The 18,345-nt window shown below is 51.8% G+C and overlaps 1 protein-coding gene across 1 annotated transcript in view; it reads left to right on the top strand.

Annotated features, from left to right (window-relative positions):
* Dnah1 (dynein axonemal heavy chain 1) overlaps nucleotides 1-18,215 on the top strand; it is a 64,511-nt gene extending 46,296 nt beyond the window's left edge. Inside the window, exons 48-78 of the mRNA XM_005348721.2 lie at nucleotides 829-1,059; nucleotides 2,188-2,384; nucleotides 2,839-2,974; nucleotides 3,877-4,085; nucleotides 4,275-4,446; nucleotides 5,120-5,311; nucleotides 5,670-5,780; nucleotides 6,588-6,773; nucleotides 7,059-7,250; nucleotides 8,117-8,284; nucleotides 8,364-8,555; nucleotides 8,734-8,865; nucleotides 9,331-9,456; nucleotides 9,656-9,775; nucleotides 9,885-10,034; nucleotides 10,118-10,278; nucleotides 11,016-11,241; nucleotides 11,374-11,569; nucleotides 11,879-12,030; nucleotides 12,635-12,831; nucleotides 13,059-13,203; nucleotides 13,442-13,600; nucleotides 13,676-13,807; nucleotides 14,370-14,540; nucleotides 14,818-14,997; nucleotides 15,071-15,247; nucleotides 15,803-15,973; nucleotides 16,075-16,205; nucleotides 16,550-16,901; nucleotides 17,145-17,379; nucleotides 17,808-18,215. Coding sequence (XP_005348778.1) covers nucleotides 829-1,059; nucleotides 2,188-2,384; nucleotides 2,839-2,974; nucleotides 3,877-4,085; nucleotides 4,275-4,446; nucleotides 5,120-5,311; nucleotides 5,670-5,780; nucleotides 6,588-6,773; nucleotides 7,059-7,250; nucleotides 8,117-8,284; nucleotides 8,364-8,555; nucleotides 8,734-8,865; nucleotides 9,331-9,456; nucleotides 9,656-9,775; nucleotides 9,885-10,034; nucleotides 10,118-10,278; nucleotides 11,016-11,241; nucleotides 11,374-11,569; nucleotides 11,879-12,030; nucleotides 12,635-12,831; nucleotides 13,059-13,203; nucleotides 13,442-13,600; nucleotides 13,676-13,807; nucleotides 14,370-14,540; nucleotides 14,818-14,997; nucleotides 15,071-15,247; nucleotides 15,803-15,973; nucleotides 16,075-16,205; nucleotides 16,550-16,901; nucleotides 17,145-17,379; nucleotides 17,808-17,929 — 5,421 coding nt within the window. The 3' untranslated portion in view covers nucleotides 17,930-18,215. The remainder of the gene's footprint in view (nucleotides 1-828; nucleotides 1,060-2,187; nucleotides 2,385-2,838; nucleotides 2,975-3,876; nucleotides 4,086-4,274; nucleotides 4,447-5,119; nucleotides 5,312-5,669; nucleotides 5,781-6,587; nucleotides 6,774-7,058; nucleotides 7,251-8,116; nucleotides 8,285-8,363; nucleotides 8,556-8,733; nucleotides 8,866-9,330; nucleotides 9,457-9,655; nucleotides 9,776-9,884; nucleotides 10,035-10,117; nucleotides 10,279-11,015; nucleotides 11,242-11,373; nucleotides 11,570-11,878; nucleotides 12,031-12,634; nucleotides 12,832-13,058; nucleotides 13,204-13,441; nucleotides 13,601-13,675; nucleotides 13,808-14,369; nucleotides 14,541-14,817; nucleotides 14,998-15,070; nucleotides 15,248-15,802; nucleotides 15,974-16,074; nucleotides 16,206-16,549; nucleotides 16,902-17,144; nucleotides 17,380-17,807) is intronic.
* Nucleotides 18,216-18,345: the final 130 nt, after the last annotated feature.

Here is an 18,345-nt window from a genome sequence, read left to right on the forward strand (position 1 = left end):
CACAACTAAGCCCATCTCATTAGTCAAACTGGGATACAAAGGGTCAGGCCCACCAGAGCCAGACCTTAGCACAACTAAGCCCATCTCATTAGTCACACTCATGTCCAAAATTGTGACCGTGGTGAGGTCTTGCCGAGAACAAGTCAGGAGAAGGCAAGGGGGTAGGAGAATTTCTAGTAGAGGCCGTGTGCAGGAGACCGTGGAGAGAGGTGAAGAAGGCGCCTCTGAGAACTAAATGTGCAGGTGTAAGGAGCAGGCAGTGGGATGCACAGGAGTCAGTGGGCAGACTATGGGTCCAGTCGGAAGCTCAGATGGGGAGCCACACTGGAGCCACTGGCTAAACAGCCAAAGTGCAGCTAGCCCTAGGAGGTGGGGTAGATAAGACAAAAGTTGGTTCTGGCCTTGTCGGGTTCATAGCAAACCTGGAACTTCCTTAGTGTGCCCAGTTACCCTGAGGGGCATTGAAGTGGAACAGTGGGCAATGGATCCAAACAGACAGAGAGAGATAGGCGGGGCTTGCCGAGCAGTTAGATGTGGGGTGTTGGGAAGGTATCAGGGGAATGAAGTATCCTTCCCAGGCATGGAGATTGGAGGTTTAAAGAAAGAGAAGTGATAACTTCAGGATGCCCATGACCAGCTACTAGTACTGGGTGTCTGGTGGACACTGAGATCTAGGGATAGCGTGGCCCAAGAAGCACTCTGCAATTCAGTTGGCCAGAGGCACATCTTCCAACAGCTCCAGTCCCAAGAAGCATGTCCCTACCCTCTGTCTCTCCTCCTGGTTCTCTGGGCTGGGGCAAGGCAGTCACTGACACCAGGCACTCACAGGACAAGGTGCAGCTGCTGCGGCTGTGGTACCATGAGAACTGCCGTGTGTTCCGGGACCGACTGGTGAACGAGGAAGACCGCAGCTGGTTTGACGAGCTCCTTGAGACCCACATGGAGGAGTTAGGGGTGGCCTTCAGCAAAGTCTGCCCCTTCCAACCCATTCTTTATGGGGACTTCATGTCTCCAGGCTCAGATGTGAAGTCCTATGAGCTCATCACCAGCGAGAACAAGGTGAGTTGATGCTCTGCTCTGGTAGGTCCAGGGGCCCCAACGGTAGTGCCTAGAGAGTCCCAAAGTCTACAGAGGATGAGTGGAAGACCTCAGACCCTCTCTTATCACCATTACTGAATCGTTGTACTAGGCTAGAGTGTCAAAACAGCAGTTGGCTTCTCTGAGTCCCCATTTCCTCCTTGCGGGTTTAGCGAGGCAGCCCATCTGTGAGAACAAGCCTGAGTTCATCTGGACACATCTGCAAACTTGGCATGCTGTGCCCATTTGAGATGCTGTCGTTCTCACTCACAGAGGGGCAGGAGGGTTTTAGTGCCATAACTCAGCACCTTGGGAGACAAGGTTGAGGTTTTCATCAGTGGCCTCCACTAGTGGCCTCAAAGCTGCGATGCTGAGGTGGACCGCCTGGTGATTTTCCCCATAGACATCCTCTCCTAGTTCCCAGTGATCTCACCAGGGCTGCTTCAGACTGGTGTGTTCCATAGGCAGACCTGACATTCTCTCCACACACAGAAGGAGCAGAACTAGCCATGGGAGGGGTCAGCTTTCTATCAAAGAGGGCCTGGCATGCATCATTCCAATGTTCCAACCACCGAATCTATGTATAGCTAGAGCTGCCACAAAAACAGTGGCAGGGGATTTCTACAAGGGCCTCCCCAAACACTTCCAAGGTGGAACTGACTAGACTCCAAAGAAAGCAGCACTAGTGGGTGAACCCAAAGCATCTATTGGGACTTTATGAATACAGAGAGTCACAGATTCCTCGTGAAGCACGGTGAGACAAGCTATCCTAGTATTCCACATTGAGGGTGGGTGCTGGGGCTGTCAGAGTATAGAGACTTGGCTAGGAACTGTTCTAGAGAGAGAGTGTAGCGACTTGGCTAGGGGCAGAGCTAGCATCTGCCTAGGGTCCTTCCAGCATTCAAGCAACAATCTGGGCTAGTTTGTCAGCACCTGAAGATACATAAGGCACAAGATTGACTTGTAGCCCCCAGAAAAAAATCTGCAACTTGCCATATCATAGAGTTCTCCATCACTCACTGTTCTGGGTCTGAACAGAGAGCAGGAGGGAACTGGGGGACCCTTCCACGGCGGAGAACCTGACATCCCCCACCGTCTCCCTGTCCCCAGATGATGCAGGTGATTGAGGAGTACATGGAAGACTACAACCAGATCAACACAGCCAAGCTGAAGCTGGTCCTCTTCGTGGATGCCATGAGTCACATCTGCCGCATCAGTCGTACCCTGCGCCAGGCGCTGGGCAATGCCCTGCTGCTGGGCGTGGGTGGCAGTGGCCGCAGCTCCCTCACTCGACTTGCCTCCCACATGTAAGGGATGATGGTGGGCAGTGGGTGGCATGTGGCAGACTATTTAGAACAGGTGCTTTTCCACCATGGGAGAATCCTGGCGTGGCTCCAACACAAACCCTAGCATGTGAACTTCTGCAAATGGGACCTGGACCCCAAGAAGAGGCAGCAACAGTGCCCTTTGTTGATGTGGATGGAGGTTAGAAGCAAGCATCCCAAAAGGATGCCTAGGAGAAGTATCCATTGGCCTGCTATCAGAATCAGAGTGTGGAGGGTTGGGGATTAAATGGACAGACTATAGGAATAGTAAGCAAAAGCCAGGAAATAAGAGAAGGGGTACAGGACCTAGAGAACCTGCAAGTCCACTCTGGATAAGAGCAAGATGTCAGGTAGCCAGCTGGGGTATGAGCAGCCACCATCCATCAGTGCCTGGCCTCAGGCCTCTGACGCACCTTGACCCAAACTCTGCCTCCAGGGCTGAGTATGAGTGCTTCCAGATCGAGTTGTCCAAGAACTACGGCATGACTGAGTGGCGTGAGGATGTCAAGAAGGTTCTGCTCAAGGCTGGCCTGCAGAACCTGCCCATCACCTTCCTGTTCTCAGACACCCAGGTGCAGCCACACAGCAGTGGGCAGGGCTCTGGGTGGGCTGAACAGAGTGTCCCCAAGTGGTATCCTATAAGTGGTCAGTCCTATACACTCAACTCCCTATACATCAGGACCAGGTAGGATTATGATTGAATTGGTCAAGAGAGGAACCAAACCCAGCCTCCAGGGGCTCAGGGAAGATGGAGGTCATTATTTATGCTCTAAGCATAAAAAGGTGCCCTGGCACAATATAGCACACCACCCACAAGCAGTGAATTCCTATGCTAAGTACCTAAGGACCACAAGTTTGCTCCTGAGGGACAGGGGACACATAGTTCCACTCTTTGGGAGTATATAAGGCCTTATAAGTCCTCTTTCCTGGTCTCTGAGTAGAGGCCACAAGACAATCATTGTAACACTCCAGCCTGGTTTCAGTACAAGTGCCAGGGGACCTAGGCTCCAAGATCATACTCCAACCCTAGACAAGTCCCTCCCCTCCTAGACTTAGGCTCCAAGATCATACTCCAACCCTAGACAAGTCCCTTCCCTCCTAGACCTATCCAACCCCTTCATAAGGTCAAGAAAATGAGATTTCCCTCTAACACAGGCCAGAGGCCTCTGTCAGTTGCTCTTGTTTCTTCCTGTGGTAAAATTAGGCCTGGAGGAAAGCCAGAGGAGATCAGAAAGATGTTACACCACCACCCAGGACCTGGGGCCCTGCCACAACCCACAGGTTATACTCAGAGTTTCCACAATGGGCCCGATCTGAATACAAGTCCAGGGATTATAAGACCACTTGAGTGACCTTGGCCTAGGTCTGTATATGGGGCTGTTACAAAAGTCCAGGAAGACTATTCATGAACTGTGATACACGGGGGGGGGGGGGCGCTTCTGTAAAGGCTTAACTCCTTCCCCTTGTCCTCCAGATCAAGAATGAGTCCTTCCTAGAGGATATCAACAACGTCCTGAACTCGGGTGACATCCCCAACCTCTACAATGCAGATGAGCAAGATCAGATTGTCAACACTATGCGGCCCTACATACAAGAACAGGGCCTGCAGCCCACCAAAGCCAACCTCATGGCTGCCTATACTGGACGTGTGCGCAGCAACATCCACATGGTGCTGTGCATGAGGTACATGCAGTTGTCACTAGGTCACGCTGGGGCCTCAGGGATGCTAGAAGGGTCTTATGAAACCAAACGTGGCCCCAGGCCTGGCCACCATGCCATTCAGACCAAGCTACTAGGCTGGTCTGGCTGCTGTGCCACTGGTCTATAGATGGGCTCTGAGTTCTGAGCCTCATGTGGATCCTTCTCCCTCAGTCCCATCGGAGAGGTCTTCCGAGCTCGCTTAAGGCAGTTCCCCTCCCTTGTCAACTGCTGCACCATTGACTGGTTTAACGAGTGGCCAGCAGAAGCCCTGCAATCTGTGGCCACCATGTTCCTGAACGAGATCCCAGAACTGGAATCTTCCTTTGAAGTCATTCAAGGGCTGGTAGGTGTCTTGGTGAGAAGCAGTCTCTTGGGGAGAAATGTTTCCCTTCGGGTAGAGGCTTGGGGTCGCTGAGGCCTGGATAAGAGCCCTACCGCTGGCAGCAAAGCTTTGGTGAGATGGCATTGCCTGTCTATGCCTCATTTTCTCCATCTGTGAAATGATGCCTTGAATCATATGGGGACCTAGTGTTCTACAAATGGCTAGCATCCCCCTTTCTTCCAAGAGCCCCCTGACAACCCTCACAGACTGATCACACCAACAGGTTAAGCCAAATTTGTCTGCTTCAGTCTCAGAGAACATTGGCCTTCTGAGGGCCAAGAACTAAGATGAACCCAACATTTCCCTGTCTTAGACCCAGCTTCTGAAGGGATGCCATTTTAGGGCTTTCAGAGAGAGGTAGGCTCAGGGAGCTGTGGCAAGGGCCCTGGGCCACAGCTTGGAGACCCTATGGTCAAAGCCAGCTCTGTTCTTGACTAGTATGGGCCCTGGGCTTTCCATCTGCATAAAGGGTTACCTTGACCTGGGGGTTTCGAGGACCTTAGGAAACAGTGAATCTGAGGTAGAGGAGTTCTGTTGTGGCCCTTTCCTCAGGACTAAGACACAGTGGCTTTGTGGGTCTCCAGTACCTGGTCTTTGCTGAAGTGCCACAGTATCCCTGGTCTACCATTCACAGATTCAAGTTTGTGTATATATCCACCAGTCTGTGGCCAAGAAATGTATTGAGTACCTGGCAGAGCTGACCCGCCATAACTATGTGACCCCCAAGAGCTATTTGGAGCTGCTCAATATTTTCTCCATCCTCATTGGACAGAAGAAAATGGAACTGAAGACTGCCAAAAACCGCATGAAGAGTGGCCTTGACAAGGTAGGCCTGAGGAAGGCCTTATAAAGATAGTGGCTAGCAACTGGGGGTTCCTCCTGCTGGGTATAGCAGTCTTGGATGCCAAGGTGACCCAGAATTTTAGACTGTATCCTGAAATGCTGCAGGGGATGATTTCCTTCTCAGCGAAAGAACAGAAACTAAAAGCGTGAAGAGAGAGGGCAAGCAGTGGTGCCCACAGCTTCTCAGGGAGTAAGGCCTCCTCCACTAGTAACCACCAAATGACGTGGGGGCCGTGAATGACAGTGATCCAACAGGGCCCCCCTTCTCACAACTTGGCCTCTCTCTGGTCCCTGTAAGACCTGTTGTTTTGTTTTGTCTTCTCTGCTCTCCCCTACCTCAGCTGTTAAGAACTTCTGAGGATGTGGCCAAGATGCAGGAGGAGCTGGAGATTATGCGCCCCCTGCTGGAAGAGGCTGCCAAGGACACCTTGCTCACTATGGAGCAGATAAAGGTTGGGGTGTTCCTGGACCCACCTCCTCTCTGATCCTGTCTGAGGATGCTCAACCTCTCAAAACATCAGATGGCTAGTCCCTGGCTTTCACACGTCCTCTAGTCTTTGTCTACTTCATTTTCCTCATTCACCAGTTGTCCGTTTGCTTTTTTTAATTGCATTTTTATTGATATTTATTGAGCTCTACATTTTTCTATGCTCCTCTCCCTGCCTCTCCCCTTCCCCTTTCAATCCTCCCCCAAGGTCCCCATGCTCCCAATTTACTCAGGAGATCTTGTCTTTTTTGACAAATACTTAGGCAGAACTTTTAATACTTTAAGCCAGGCACGCCCTTGGCAGGGGTTCTATGAAGAGCAAGGCAGATGAATCCAAATAGGTCGAGCAATGCTGATGAGCACATCTCAGACTGAGTGGCAGGACCACCACCGGCAGATTCTGCACAGAATCAGGGTTTACAGTAAGGGTCCAGTCCTCCCAGCACATATCACCATTATTACCATGGCAGCTTTCTGCCAGTATTTAAGTGTCCTGCTCTCTAGAGTCAGAGTGTTACAAAATGTTTCCCGAAGAAATGGGGAGGTACATCTCTGCATCGTACGTGATGGCTATGTGGGCCAATTGGGCTGGGACACCCAAACCTAAGCCCTGATGTAGGCACTCAAGATACAGAAGGAACTCCTGGCCTTCCTGGGTCTCTACAACCTATTGCAACTAAGAGAGAAAAGGTGGCCATCTCAGCCCTCAGAAAGGGGAGATTTCTGTTCTTGCCACTGGCCACTAACTGGATCTCCTGTCTCCCATTCCTAGGTGGACACAGCCATAGCGGAGGAAACCCGGAAATCAGTGCAAGCAGAGGAGATTAAGGCCAATGAGAAGGCCAGCAAGGCCCAAGCTATTGCTGATGACGCACAAAAGGATCTGGACGAGGCATTGCCGGCCCTGGATGCAGCCCTGGCTAGCCTCCGAAACCTCAACAAGAATGATGTGACAGAGGTGGGCAGCTGCCCGTCTTCTCACACTCACTATCATGTCTCTTTCTGGTGTCCTCTTAGGTCCTATGGTGTCCCCCAAGCCCCCCCCACATATCTTTTGGTAACTGTGTACCAATAGGTAAGGGCAGAATGAGAGCCAGATACTACCTTCTTGTTCCACTTGCCTTGTGCCATCCCCAGTCAGTCCCAAGGCTCCAGGACCTATGGCAGTAAAGACTTGGTTGGTGGGACCCACCTCACCAAAGGGTAGGACTTTCCCTTCTACACCTCTTGACATGGCCCATAGGTACGTGCCATGCAGCGCCCACCCCCAGGAGTGAAGCTGGTCATAGAAGCTGTGTGCATCATGAAGGGCATCAAGCCCAAGAAGGTGCCTGGAGAGAAGCCAGGCTCCAAAGTGGATGACTACTGGGAGCCAGGCAAGGGGCTGCTGCAAGACCCAGGCCGCTTCCTTGAAAGCCTCTTCAAGTTTGACAAGGTAACCATGCTAAGCATAGGGGTAAGCCTGTGGGTAAGATGCAGTAGGATGGAGAAGTGCCTGCCACAGCAGTATCTTCAGGTACTGTGGTCTTGTTCTTCCTCTACCTGTCCTGTCACCAGCTGCAGCACACGTACCCCTGGGGGACATAGAGCTGTCTGGGACCATGGGAATAGAGCTGTCCCACCCCTACCCCAAGTAGCTGTCAGGGGGGATGACAGCCTCTCCCTCCCCAAAAGATGTCTGAGGAATCTGGGATCAGGCCAGGAGGATGTTGCCCACAGTCACTCCAAGGCTTCACAGCCTGGAGATCCCCACCCCCACTGGCCATAGTCAAGAGGTTCACTGCCTGTTCTATGTTGTCTCCCTCCCTCAGCTTCAGCTTGCTCTGGCTATCGCTAGATCCTCTGCAATGTCCATCTGGGACTTTTCAGTGTCCATGGGCATCTGTTTTCTCGGGATGAAGCCCACAACCCCTTCAGTGAACCCCTCTCCAGTCCAGAAGTTCACTGAATGCCAGTTGCCTGGCCTACATGGGCTACCCCCTGCCATCACACATCATAAGGCAGTGACCAGTGTCACAGCAACTGGACTCCCTCACAGCTTCCATAGGCCTCCTCCTACTGTTCCATTAGATGAGAAACCAGACACCCTTCTCAGAGAGGCACTCAGTCCATGAGGGCTTACAGCCTGAGCTCTGACTCTTCTAGGCTTGCCTTAGCTCTGATCCTTGAAGAGTCTGCCAGCAGCTCAGCTCCCAGGCCCATGGTCAACAGCGGTGGGAACAGCACGGATGTGGGAGGCTCTCTGGCAGGCACCTAAGATGCAAGGAAGCAGTGTCCTGAGATCCATGATTTCCACCCTAGGACAACATTGGGGAGGCAGTTATCAAAGCCATCCAACCATATATCGACAACGAGGAGTTCCAGCCAGCTGCCATTGCCAAGGTGTCCAAGGCCTGCACATCTATCTGCCAGTGGGTGCGCGCCATGCACAAGTACCACTTCGTAGCCAAGGCTGTAGAGCCCAAACGGGTAAGGACTATTCAGAGCTAGAAGGGGCCAGCTCCCCTACCAGGTACTGGCTACGAGCTGGCCCTCTTCCTGCCTGTAGCAAGCCTTGCGGGAAGCCCAGGATGACCTGGAAGTGACACAAAGGATCTTAGAAGAGGCAAAGCAGCACCTGCGTGAAGTGGAAGATGGCATCGCCACACTGCAGGCCAAGTATCGAGAGTGTGTGGCCAAGAAGGAGGAGCTGGAAATGAAGTGTGAGCAGTGTGAGCAGCGCCTAGGCCGAGCTGATAAGGTATGTGGCCCTCTCCGACAGAGCCTACAGGCAGGACCGTCAGGAAGAGAAGAGCTTCTTCCCCTGGGCTCTCCCTATCCCCTTCTTAGCAGCTGATGGCCAGGGCCAGAGTGGGCAGAGCCAGCCCCAGGCCTCAGCCCAGCCTCCCAGAGCCCACACCATAAGACTGTTTTTACAGCTCATCAATGGACTATCAGATGAGAAGGTTCGCTGGCAGGAGACTGTGGAGAATCTGGAAAACATGCTCGACAACATCTCTGGTGATGTACTAGTGGCTGCCGGCTTTGTGGCCTACCTGGGCCCCTTCACGGTAAAGAGCCCCCACCCTACCCTGGACCAGCTTTATCCATCCCACAAGGAGACCCTCCCTAGAGGCCTTCTCTCTGTGAGGGCAACCTGTGGTGTGCCTCTCCTTCCCTCCCGCATGTAGCATGCGGATACTGAGCAGGTACAAGTTGTGACCCAGGTCAGAGGAGTTCCCCTTGGAGTATAAAAAGGCTCGCACATATCACCTGTGCCAGATGCTGCTCTCAGTGTCCCATTTAATTCTCACAGCCATCTTTAGGGCAGGCATTGCAGGCGTGACCCCTTTCATAGACAAGGGTCTGTGGTTTGTAGGATCCAAGCAGGCCTGAAGTGTCTGTAATGTCTAGTCCACGTTAGCTAATGCACTGAGCTTTGACTTCTGCATGCCTTTACCAAGCAGTATTGTAGCTAGAGGTGAGGAGGATCCTATGTGTCTGGTGTGGTGGTCTCAGGTTTTACATCTCTCCAGGGCCAGTACCGTACATCACTCTATGATCAGTGGGTCAGGCAGCTCACAGTTCACCAAGTCCCGCACACCTCCAAGCCCACACTGATTGCAACCCTGGGAAACCCGGTGAAGATCCGTTCCTGGCAGGTAACTCTCAGGAGATGTCAGGATATGGACCTGGGCTGAGATCCTCCTGCCTCCTTTCTACCCCCTTTACCAACTAACTCATGGATGCCTCCTCTCTGCCCTCCTGGGTGTAGCAAGCCGGTAGTGAGAGTAGCTAATGTCCCAGCCACCTAAGCTCATATAAGAACCCTGAACCAGCATGGCACCTGGATTCCCACAGATTGCTGGCCTCCCCAATGATACTCTGTCAGTGGAGAATGGGGTCATCAATCAATACTCCCAACGCTGGACCCACTTCATTGACCCTCAGAGTCAGGCTAACAAATGGATCAAGAACATGGTAAGCAGACCCACTAATGCTGCCTTGTCAGACAGGCTCAGCCAATTCTAGGGAAGCAACTGAGCCTTGGGCTGGCTCTAAGCTCCCATAACCCCACCTTCCCCTGTAGGAGAAGGACAATGGGCTAGATGTGTTCAAGTTGAGTGACCGTGACTTTCTGCGCAGCATGGAGAATGCTATCCGCTTTGGCAAGCCATGCCTTCTAGAAAATGTGGGTGAGGAGCTAGATCCAGCACTAGAGCCTGTGCTGCTCAAGCAGGTAGGCCTGTTGGGAAAGGGGCAGCTATGGACCGCAGGTCCAGACACTCCGACCACAGTGCCCGCTCATCCTGCCTGCCACAGACATATAAGCAGCAAGGAAACACAGTGTTGAAGTTGGGAGACACAGTGATCCCCTACCATGAGGACTTCAGGATGTACATCACCACCAAGCTGCCCAACCCTCACTACACGCCAGAGGTTTCTACCAAACTCACCCTCATCAACTTTACACTGTCACCCAGGTGAGCCTTCACCCGAAAGAACAAAGCGCCAGCTGCCCCTTCCTGCCATCTGACCCTTGGCCATCTCTTGGCCATCCCTAAGCTGCAGGGACTCAAGAGGTCTGTCTTTCCTGCTTAGTGGCCCCATCAACTTCCTCCCTGTCACTCTGGTATCCCAAAGTGCAGACCCTCCATGGGCCCCTCTTACTTCATTTCCACCTAACAGTGTTCCTCTCCTCCCTACACACAACACAGGCACACACTGGCCTGTTGCATACTAAAGCCTCCATTTGAGTAGCTACAAGTAGTGGGAGGGGAACCGTCCTCTTTATTTTCTGTGCACTGGTGTCTTGCCTGCATGCATGTCTGTGTGAAGGTGGCGGGTCTCCTAGAACTGGAGCTACAGACAGTTGTGAGCCCCCATGTGGGTGTGGGAATTGAACCCAGGTCCTCTGGAAGAGCAGTCAGTGCTTTTAACCACTGAGCCATCGCTCCAGCCCCAAAACAGGCACTCTTAAGCCTTATCTTACTTGATCATTCATAGCTCCTTTTGCCAAAGAACTCAGGATCTAGCTGGCCAGCCCTGCTATTCAAGGTCTTGCTGACAGCCATTAGTTTGAAAGCAGCCCAGCATCAATCCTACAGCTTGAGGGTAGGCCTCCCAGGCTGACAGTAGCAGTGGTGCTGAGTTAAATGTGGGCTTACATTGAGCCCTAGAGTTCCCCAGGTACTACAAACATGGTCTTCCACCCCGATAGTGGCCTAGAGGACCAGCTACTGGGCCAGGTCGTGGCTGAGGAACGACCTGATCTAGAAGAGGCCAAGAACCAGCTGATTGTCAGTAATGCCAAGATGCGCCAGGAGCTGAAGGACATTGAAGACCAGATACTGTACCGCCTCAGCTCCTCTGAGGGTAACCCTGTAGACGATATGGAACTTATCAAGGTGCTGGAGGCTTCCAAGATGAAGGCTGCCGAGATCCAGGTTGGAAACTGCCTTCGCCAACCTGAACCCCTCCCCCCACTTGCCCCAAACCTGCTTCAACCTACATTTTTTACCTATTGCTCTTTATAGCCTCCCTGGACCTAACACCTTTCCTTTTTCGCCTCTCCCCAGGCTAAGGTCAGGATTGCAGAGCAGACAGAGAAGGACATTGATCTCACACGCATGGAGTACATACCTGTGGCTGTCCGCACCCAGATCCTCTTCTTCTGTGTGTCAGACCTGGCTAACGTGGACCCCATGTACCAGTACTCCCTGGAGTGGTTCCTCAACATCTTCCTCTCAGGCATTGCCAACTCAGAGAGGGCAGGTAGCTCTGTTACACTGGCACAACAGGCCCACTCTAAAATGGATGCAACACTTATGGGCACATTTCTGTGGTGGAGCACACATAGGAACCCTCATCTCTGTTCACTTTTATATCATACACGCATGATCCCGGAAAAGACACCACCTTCCATCCCTACCCTACTTAGAGCCCTTTTCTGGAAATACTAGCTGTCTAGGGAGATGCACAGAGTACCCTGATAGCTGCTGGGAGACTTTTGAGGCTGGGCTAGACGCTGAGATTCTCTCTCCAATTTCCCCATGCTCTGTCACCGCCTCTCCTACCCCGTAGACAACCTGAAGAAGCGTATCAGCAACATCAACCGCTACCTAACCTACAGCCTCTATAGCAATGTCTGCCGCAGCCTCTTTGAGAAGCACAAGCTCATGTTCGCCTTCCTGCTATGTGCCCGTATTATGATGAATGAGGGCAAGATCAACCAGGTGCAGAAGCTGGCAGGTGGCTCAGGGCCTGTCTGTCTGAGGGTTACCCTATTGTGGGCGTGAGAACTCAGCATAGGTATTACAGGAAAGCCAGGAATAAAGGCATAGCACAAGTAAAGGGGACAAAGGTCTTTGGAAGCACAATTCCTTGCTTAAACACAACAGGGAATTCTGGGTTATTATGGCCCAAATGATGCTCTGAACACTAGTTTTTTTTGTTTTGTTTTGCTTTTTCAAGACGGGGTCTCTCTGTAGCTTTGGAGCCTGTCCTGGAACTAGCTCTTGTAGACCAGGCTGACCTCAAACTCACAGAGATCCACCTGCCTCTGCCTCCCAAGTGCTGGGATTAAAGGTGTGTGCCACCATCGTCCAGCAAACACGGCACTTCTAAGAGCCTTAAATGTGCTGCTGAGCAGAGATTGTCCCAGGGACAAACTGTTCTGAGCCTCCCACACTTGTTTAGTCAGGAGCTCTCGTGGGCCTCATAGCCAAGAAAGGACAGAAGAGTAGACACTAGGAGTAACCCAGTTTCTTGGGTGAGGGGCCTAAGGATACAAAGGCTGGCTACAGGGTGTAGGCACCAACCTGACCTGTACTCTGCTAGGCTGAGTGGCGCTACCTCCTGTCTGGAGGCTCCATCCAGACCATGACTGAAAACCCTGCACCACACTGGCTATCGGACAGGGCCTGGAGAGACATCTTGGCACTTTCAAACCTGCCAGCTTTTGCCACGTTCTCATCTGATTTCGCGAAGCACCTCCGAAAATTCCAGGCCATCTTTGACAGTACTGAGCCTCACCGGTGAGCTGGATCCCAGACTAGGCTACCAGGAACACAAGAGAAGACCCCAGGAACAGGCTTGCCCAGAGGCCTTATCTGAAATATTACCTAGTACTGCCTTGCATCCATGGGAATGTCTCCCTGTGCCTCTAGCCCTGTTCTCCTGGGAAACCCAACCTTCTGGCAAAGTTCATGGACCAGTGGCTTCACATGGGCTGGCTCTCAGGGAGATGTGGGCTTTGTTACAGGGAGCTCTTGCCTGGCATCTGGAACACATACCTGGATGATTTCCAGAAACTGCTTGTTCTCCGTTGTCTGCGTGGGGACAAGGTTACTAATGCCATGCAGGACTTTGTGGCCAACCACCTGGAACCCCGTTTCATTGAGCCCCAGGCAAGTGCTGGTCTCCAGGCAGAGCTGGTATCCTGGGTCTCAAGGACATGACAGCCTTGAGGACTACCTTCCAGCCCTGTCCAGGCTAGAACTCTTGAATAGGGACATTCTAGGACTCAGAAGGCCCTTCTGGAACTGCTCCAGGAACCTCAGGAGTCCTTGCCCTTGCCCTCGCCCTTGCCCTGAACCCTCCTCTTATCAACCCCATGTGGTCTCAGCATATCTCCCATCCTTCCAGACAGCCAATCTGTCTGCGGTGTTCAAAGAGTCCAACTCCACGACCCCTCTCATCTTTGTGCTGTCACCCGGCACTGACCCGGCTGCTGACCTCTACAAATTTGCAGAAGAAATGAAGTTCTCCAAGAAGCTCTCTGCCATCTCCCTGGGCCAGGGGCAGGTAATGATAAGGCAGAGGAGGAGCAGGCTGGGGAAGATGGGCAGCTGTCACCTACTCAATGTTCCTGTTCTCTAGGGCCCTCGGGCAGAAGCCATGATGCGTAGCTCCATAGAGAGGGGCAAGTGGGTCTTCTTTCAAAACTGCCATTTGGCACCAAGCTGGATGCCAGCCCTGGAGCGTCTCATCGAGCACATCAATCCTGACAAGGTGCACTGTGCTGCCTGTCATTGGATCCTTCTCAGTGAAAGGAGTAATAAACCACCCATCACGACTGAGGCTGCTTAAATGAGACAGTCCCACAAAGCATGCAGCCCAAACCCAGATGCAAAGCATGTCTGTCACGATGCAACTAGATTAATCTGGACTTCTGCTGTTGTTGTTTGTCTTTGTTTTTCAAGACAGGACAGCCATTGTCCTGAAACTCACTCTGTAGGCCAGGGTGGTCTCAAACTAAGAACCACCTGCCTCTGTCTCCCAAGTGCTGGAATTAAAAGTGTGGGCCACCCATGACTGACTATTCTGGATTATTAACTAGATTATTATTGTCCCTCCAAATTACTGAGTCTCAGGGGGTTGGTGACTTCCCTAAGGCTACCCAGCACAGAATGGTGACCCTAGAGTTTGCTAAGTCCTGTTCTTAGCCAGTTGTCCACATAGCCATATATCCTAACCAACTCAGGGAAGGAGTAAGTCAGAGCAAGAGGGTGTTTCTGGATAGGAAGGAACCTTCGCTGAGGTCTTTGTGTTTATGACGTGCTGTGACCACCAGGTACATCGGGACTTCCGCCTATGGCTCACCAGCCTGCCCAGCAACAAGTTCCCAGTGTCCATCCTGCAAAATGGTTCCAAAATGACTATTGAACCACCACGTGGTGTCAAAGCTAACCTGCTCAAGTCCTACAACAGTCTCAGTGATGACTTCCTCCACTCCTGTCGAAAGGTGATGGCTCAGGGGCTAAGAGCACTGGCAGCTCTTCCAGAGGACTTAGTTTAAGCCCAGCATCCACACCAGGCAGTTGACAATGACCTGGGGCTCTAGCTCCATGGGGATTTGACACCTTTGGCCTCTGTGAGCAACAGCACTCATGTGCACATACCCATATACTCATACACATAATTAAAAATAATTTTCTATTTTTTAAGTGAGGTATATTCTAAGCTCCCACCTACCTGTCCCACCCCTTCCTCTTATGATTCTGTCCCTTTCTGTCCTGCAGGTTGTGGAGTTCAAGTCACTGCTGCTATCTCTGTGCTTGTTCCATGGGAATGCACTTGAACGCCGTAAATTTGGGCCCCTGGGCTTCAACATCCCTTATGAGTTCACAGATGGAGACCTGCGCATCTGCATCAGCCAGCTCAAGATGTTCCTAGATGAATATGATGACATCCCCTATAAGGTAGGCAGGGGGCAGGTTGGGGGCCACTGACTTGGGCTCTTTTACTAAGGACCCTTACCCACCCACCACACAGGTTCTCAAGTACACTGCCGGAGAGATCAACTATGGCGGTCGTGTGACTGATGACTGGGACCGTCGCTGTGTCATGAACATCCTAGAAGATTTCTACAACCCTGCTGTGCTTTCTTCTGAGCACAGTTACAGTGCCTCCGGCATCTACCACCAGATCCCACCTACCTACGACCTCAATGTGAGTCCACAGAAGGGGGCCAGTGGGGCTCCTGGGGTCCCATGGAACTTTGACGCAAAAGGGCACAGGAGAAAGGAGGTATAGCCCTGCCTTCCAGAATACCTTTCTATGAAAATCCCACCCACAGCAGAGGCAGTCACACCTAGTAGAGACAGGCTTCTGTGGGGGTAGGCAAACCCTCCTCACTTATTCCATGTATCACTAGTGGGTGGTCATGAAGGCTATGTGTGGGGTAGAGACACTCCCTGAGGACATACTTCTAGGGTGATGGGGGAAGTATCCTGAACTGAAGTTGGGTTGGGTGAGCAAGAGGGAGTATGTCAGGTTTGAGCAGCTACAGAAACAAGAGGGAGTATGTCAGGTTTGAGCAGCTACAGAAACAAGCAGAGGGATGGTGATAAATGGCCGAGAGGAAAGCAAGAACCACAGTACAGCACCACAGAGACCATTGCAGTTCCGGAAACAACAGGAAGGTGAACCGGGGAGGGTGACCGTGACTCCAAAGGCTGGTGAGAACAAGCCAAGGCCTTCAGTTTCAGCCCTCTTGCTTCCTAGGGCTATCTCTCCTACATCAAGAGCCTTCCACTCAATGACATGCCTGAGATCTTCGGTTTGCATGACAATGCCAACATTACCTTTGCCCAGAATGAGACTTTTGCTCTATTCGGTGCCATTCTCCAGCTGCAGCCCAAATCATCCTCAGTGGGCGGCCAGAGCAGGGAGGAGGTGGGTAGTAGTGGAGGGAAAGGGTCAAGGTCTGGGCCAGACTGCCCCATCCTGCCTTCGAGGTAGCCAGTTCAGTCCTCTCATCTTTTTGTTCCCTGCAGTTAGTAAAAGATGTGGCTGAGGACATTCTGTTCCAGATCCCTGGGCCTGTTCCCTTAGAAGAGGTGATAAGCAAATATCCTGTGCTATATGAGGAGTCAATGAACACAGTGCTGGTACAAGAAGTCATTAGGTAATTTCTTGCCACACCTTAGCCACCCAGTCAAGGGCTACTGTGCTATAATAATAACAAAAGGTATTGCTATTAGCCAGCTGTCATGCTAAGTGCTAACTAAACATCTGTCTTCTAATTTGGCTGCTTATTTTCATTTTATAGATGAATAAACTAAGGCCTAAGATTGGCTATCTTAAGTAAATGACATATTTACTAAGGGCCAGAGCTGTGATTGTACCTAGAATGCCTCACCCAATTCCGCATTTAACTTGTATTCTGTCATTGTCTATGGGCACAGATGGAAGGGCACAGAGACTGCCACAGAACCCCAGCCCACTAATACCTTGCCACTGACCCTACAGGTACAACAAGCTCCTAGTGGTGATCACACAGACACTTAGTGACATGCTCAAGGCACTCAAGGGACTAGTGGTAATGTCCTTAGAGCTGGAGCTGATGTCCACCAGCCTGTACAACAATGCTGTGCCTGAGCTCTGGAAAACCAAGGCCTACCCATCACTCAAACCACTGGCTTCATGGATCATGGACCTGCTACAGCGCCTGAACTTTATACAGTCTTGGATCGAAAATGGCATCCCCCCTGTCTTCTGGATCAGCGGCTTCTTCTTCCCTCAAGCTTTCCTAACGGGCACACTGCAGAACTTTGCCCGAAAGTTCGTCATTTCTATTGACACTATCGCCTTTGATTTCAAGGTCTGAACACAAGAGGGGGTGGTGCACTACAGTCATAATTACCTAAGTTTGAAGCAATCATAGGAGATGAAAAGACCCAGGCCAAGAGCCCCAGAGATATTCAGAGGGGAAGGGCAGACGACAGGTCACAGACTAAAATGGCAGATAGGTGATAGGCAGACAGCAGCTTTCAAGAGGGAATTTGTGCCTTCTGATACAAATCCTAACCCTGCTTCAATGTGGGTGTCTGTGTGTCCACCACAGGTGTTGTCCAGGACCCCATCAGAAATTGACGAAAGGCCGCAAACAGGGTGCTATATTCATGGACTGTTCCTGGAAGGTGCTCGCTGGGACCCATTGGATTTCCGGCTGGCTGAGTCACGGCCCAAAGAGCTGTATACAGAGATGGCTGTTATCTGGCTCATGCCAGTAGCCAACCGAAAGGTTGTGACCCAGGACTTCTACCTGTGCCCCATCTACAAGACTCTGACCCGCGCTGGTAAGGCAACCCAAACAGGCCATACCCACTACAGGTAAAAGTCTAGTCAGTTTACACGGACCCAGGATAGCTGCCTGGGAGAGCTGATGGAAGTCTGGGCCAGTGCAGAGTTCAGTAATTCCCTGCTTGCTTGCCCTCCTCCTTAGTAATCTATCATGCATCCTAGGAGTCTATGGGCCCAACTTCCACCAGGGGCTTAGAGAAAGAAAACAGGGAATATAGTGGTGGTGGCAACTCCATCCTCAGTGCCTTAACTCTAGGGAGGCCTGAGCCCTCATCAGATCAAGTCACCAAGGAGCCTGACTTTTGGGCCCTGGTCCCTTCCTATTCCAAACTCAAGTCTGTCAAACTCATTGTTCATGTTCTTCCCCGCTAACCCAGTGGTGAAAGAGTAGAACCTAACCGTCCCTCTTTCTTGCCTGCTTCAGGAACATTATCAACCACAGGCCACTCAACCAACTATGTTATTGCTGTGGAGATCCCAACCAACAAGCCTCAGCGACATTGGATAAAGCGTGGTGTAGCCCTCATCTGTGCCCTGGATTACTAGACCCAGATAGAAGGGCCAGGGCCATTAAAGTGTTTCAGTAAGTCCCGTTGTGCCTTGGCTGTGTACACGAGGCCTCATCTACAGGACCACTGGGGAACAGGGATATAGCAGTCACAGCAGAGAATTGTCAGTAAGGGATGGGGGAGGGGGGGCACGAGGCAGCTCTGGCCTGTTGTACCTGCCCAAACGCAATAAGGGATGAGACATTGAGACATGCAACCTCTCAGGTCCCAGTTCCTCTCCAAGAATTCACCGGTTAGATCTACAGGCAGCTCTTGGTGCAGAGCCCCAGGACCTTTTCAGATTCAAAGCCATCAGATCTGGTGAGAGCCAAGCATTCTCACCTCAGTACCTACCTTGTCCACAACCCATCTGAAACACCACCCCAAGCCTACCATCACAAGCAGTCATTCCTG

This window comes from Microtus ochrogaster, chromosome 6 (assembly GCF_000317375.1).
Source record: "Microtus ochrogaster isolate Prairie Vole_2 chromosome 6, MicOch1.0, whole genome shotgun sequence".
Classification (NCBI taxonomy): Eukaryota; Metazoa; Chordata; class Mammalia; order Rodentia; family Cricetidae; genus Microtus; species Microtus ochrogaster.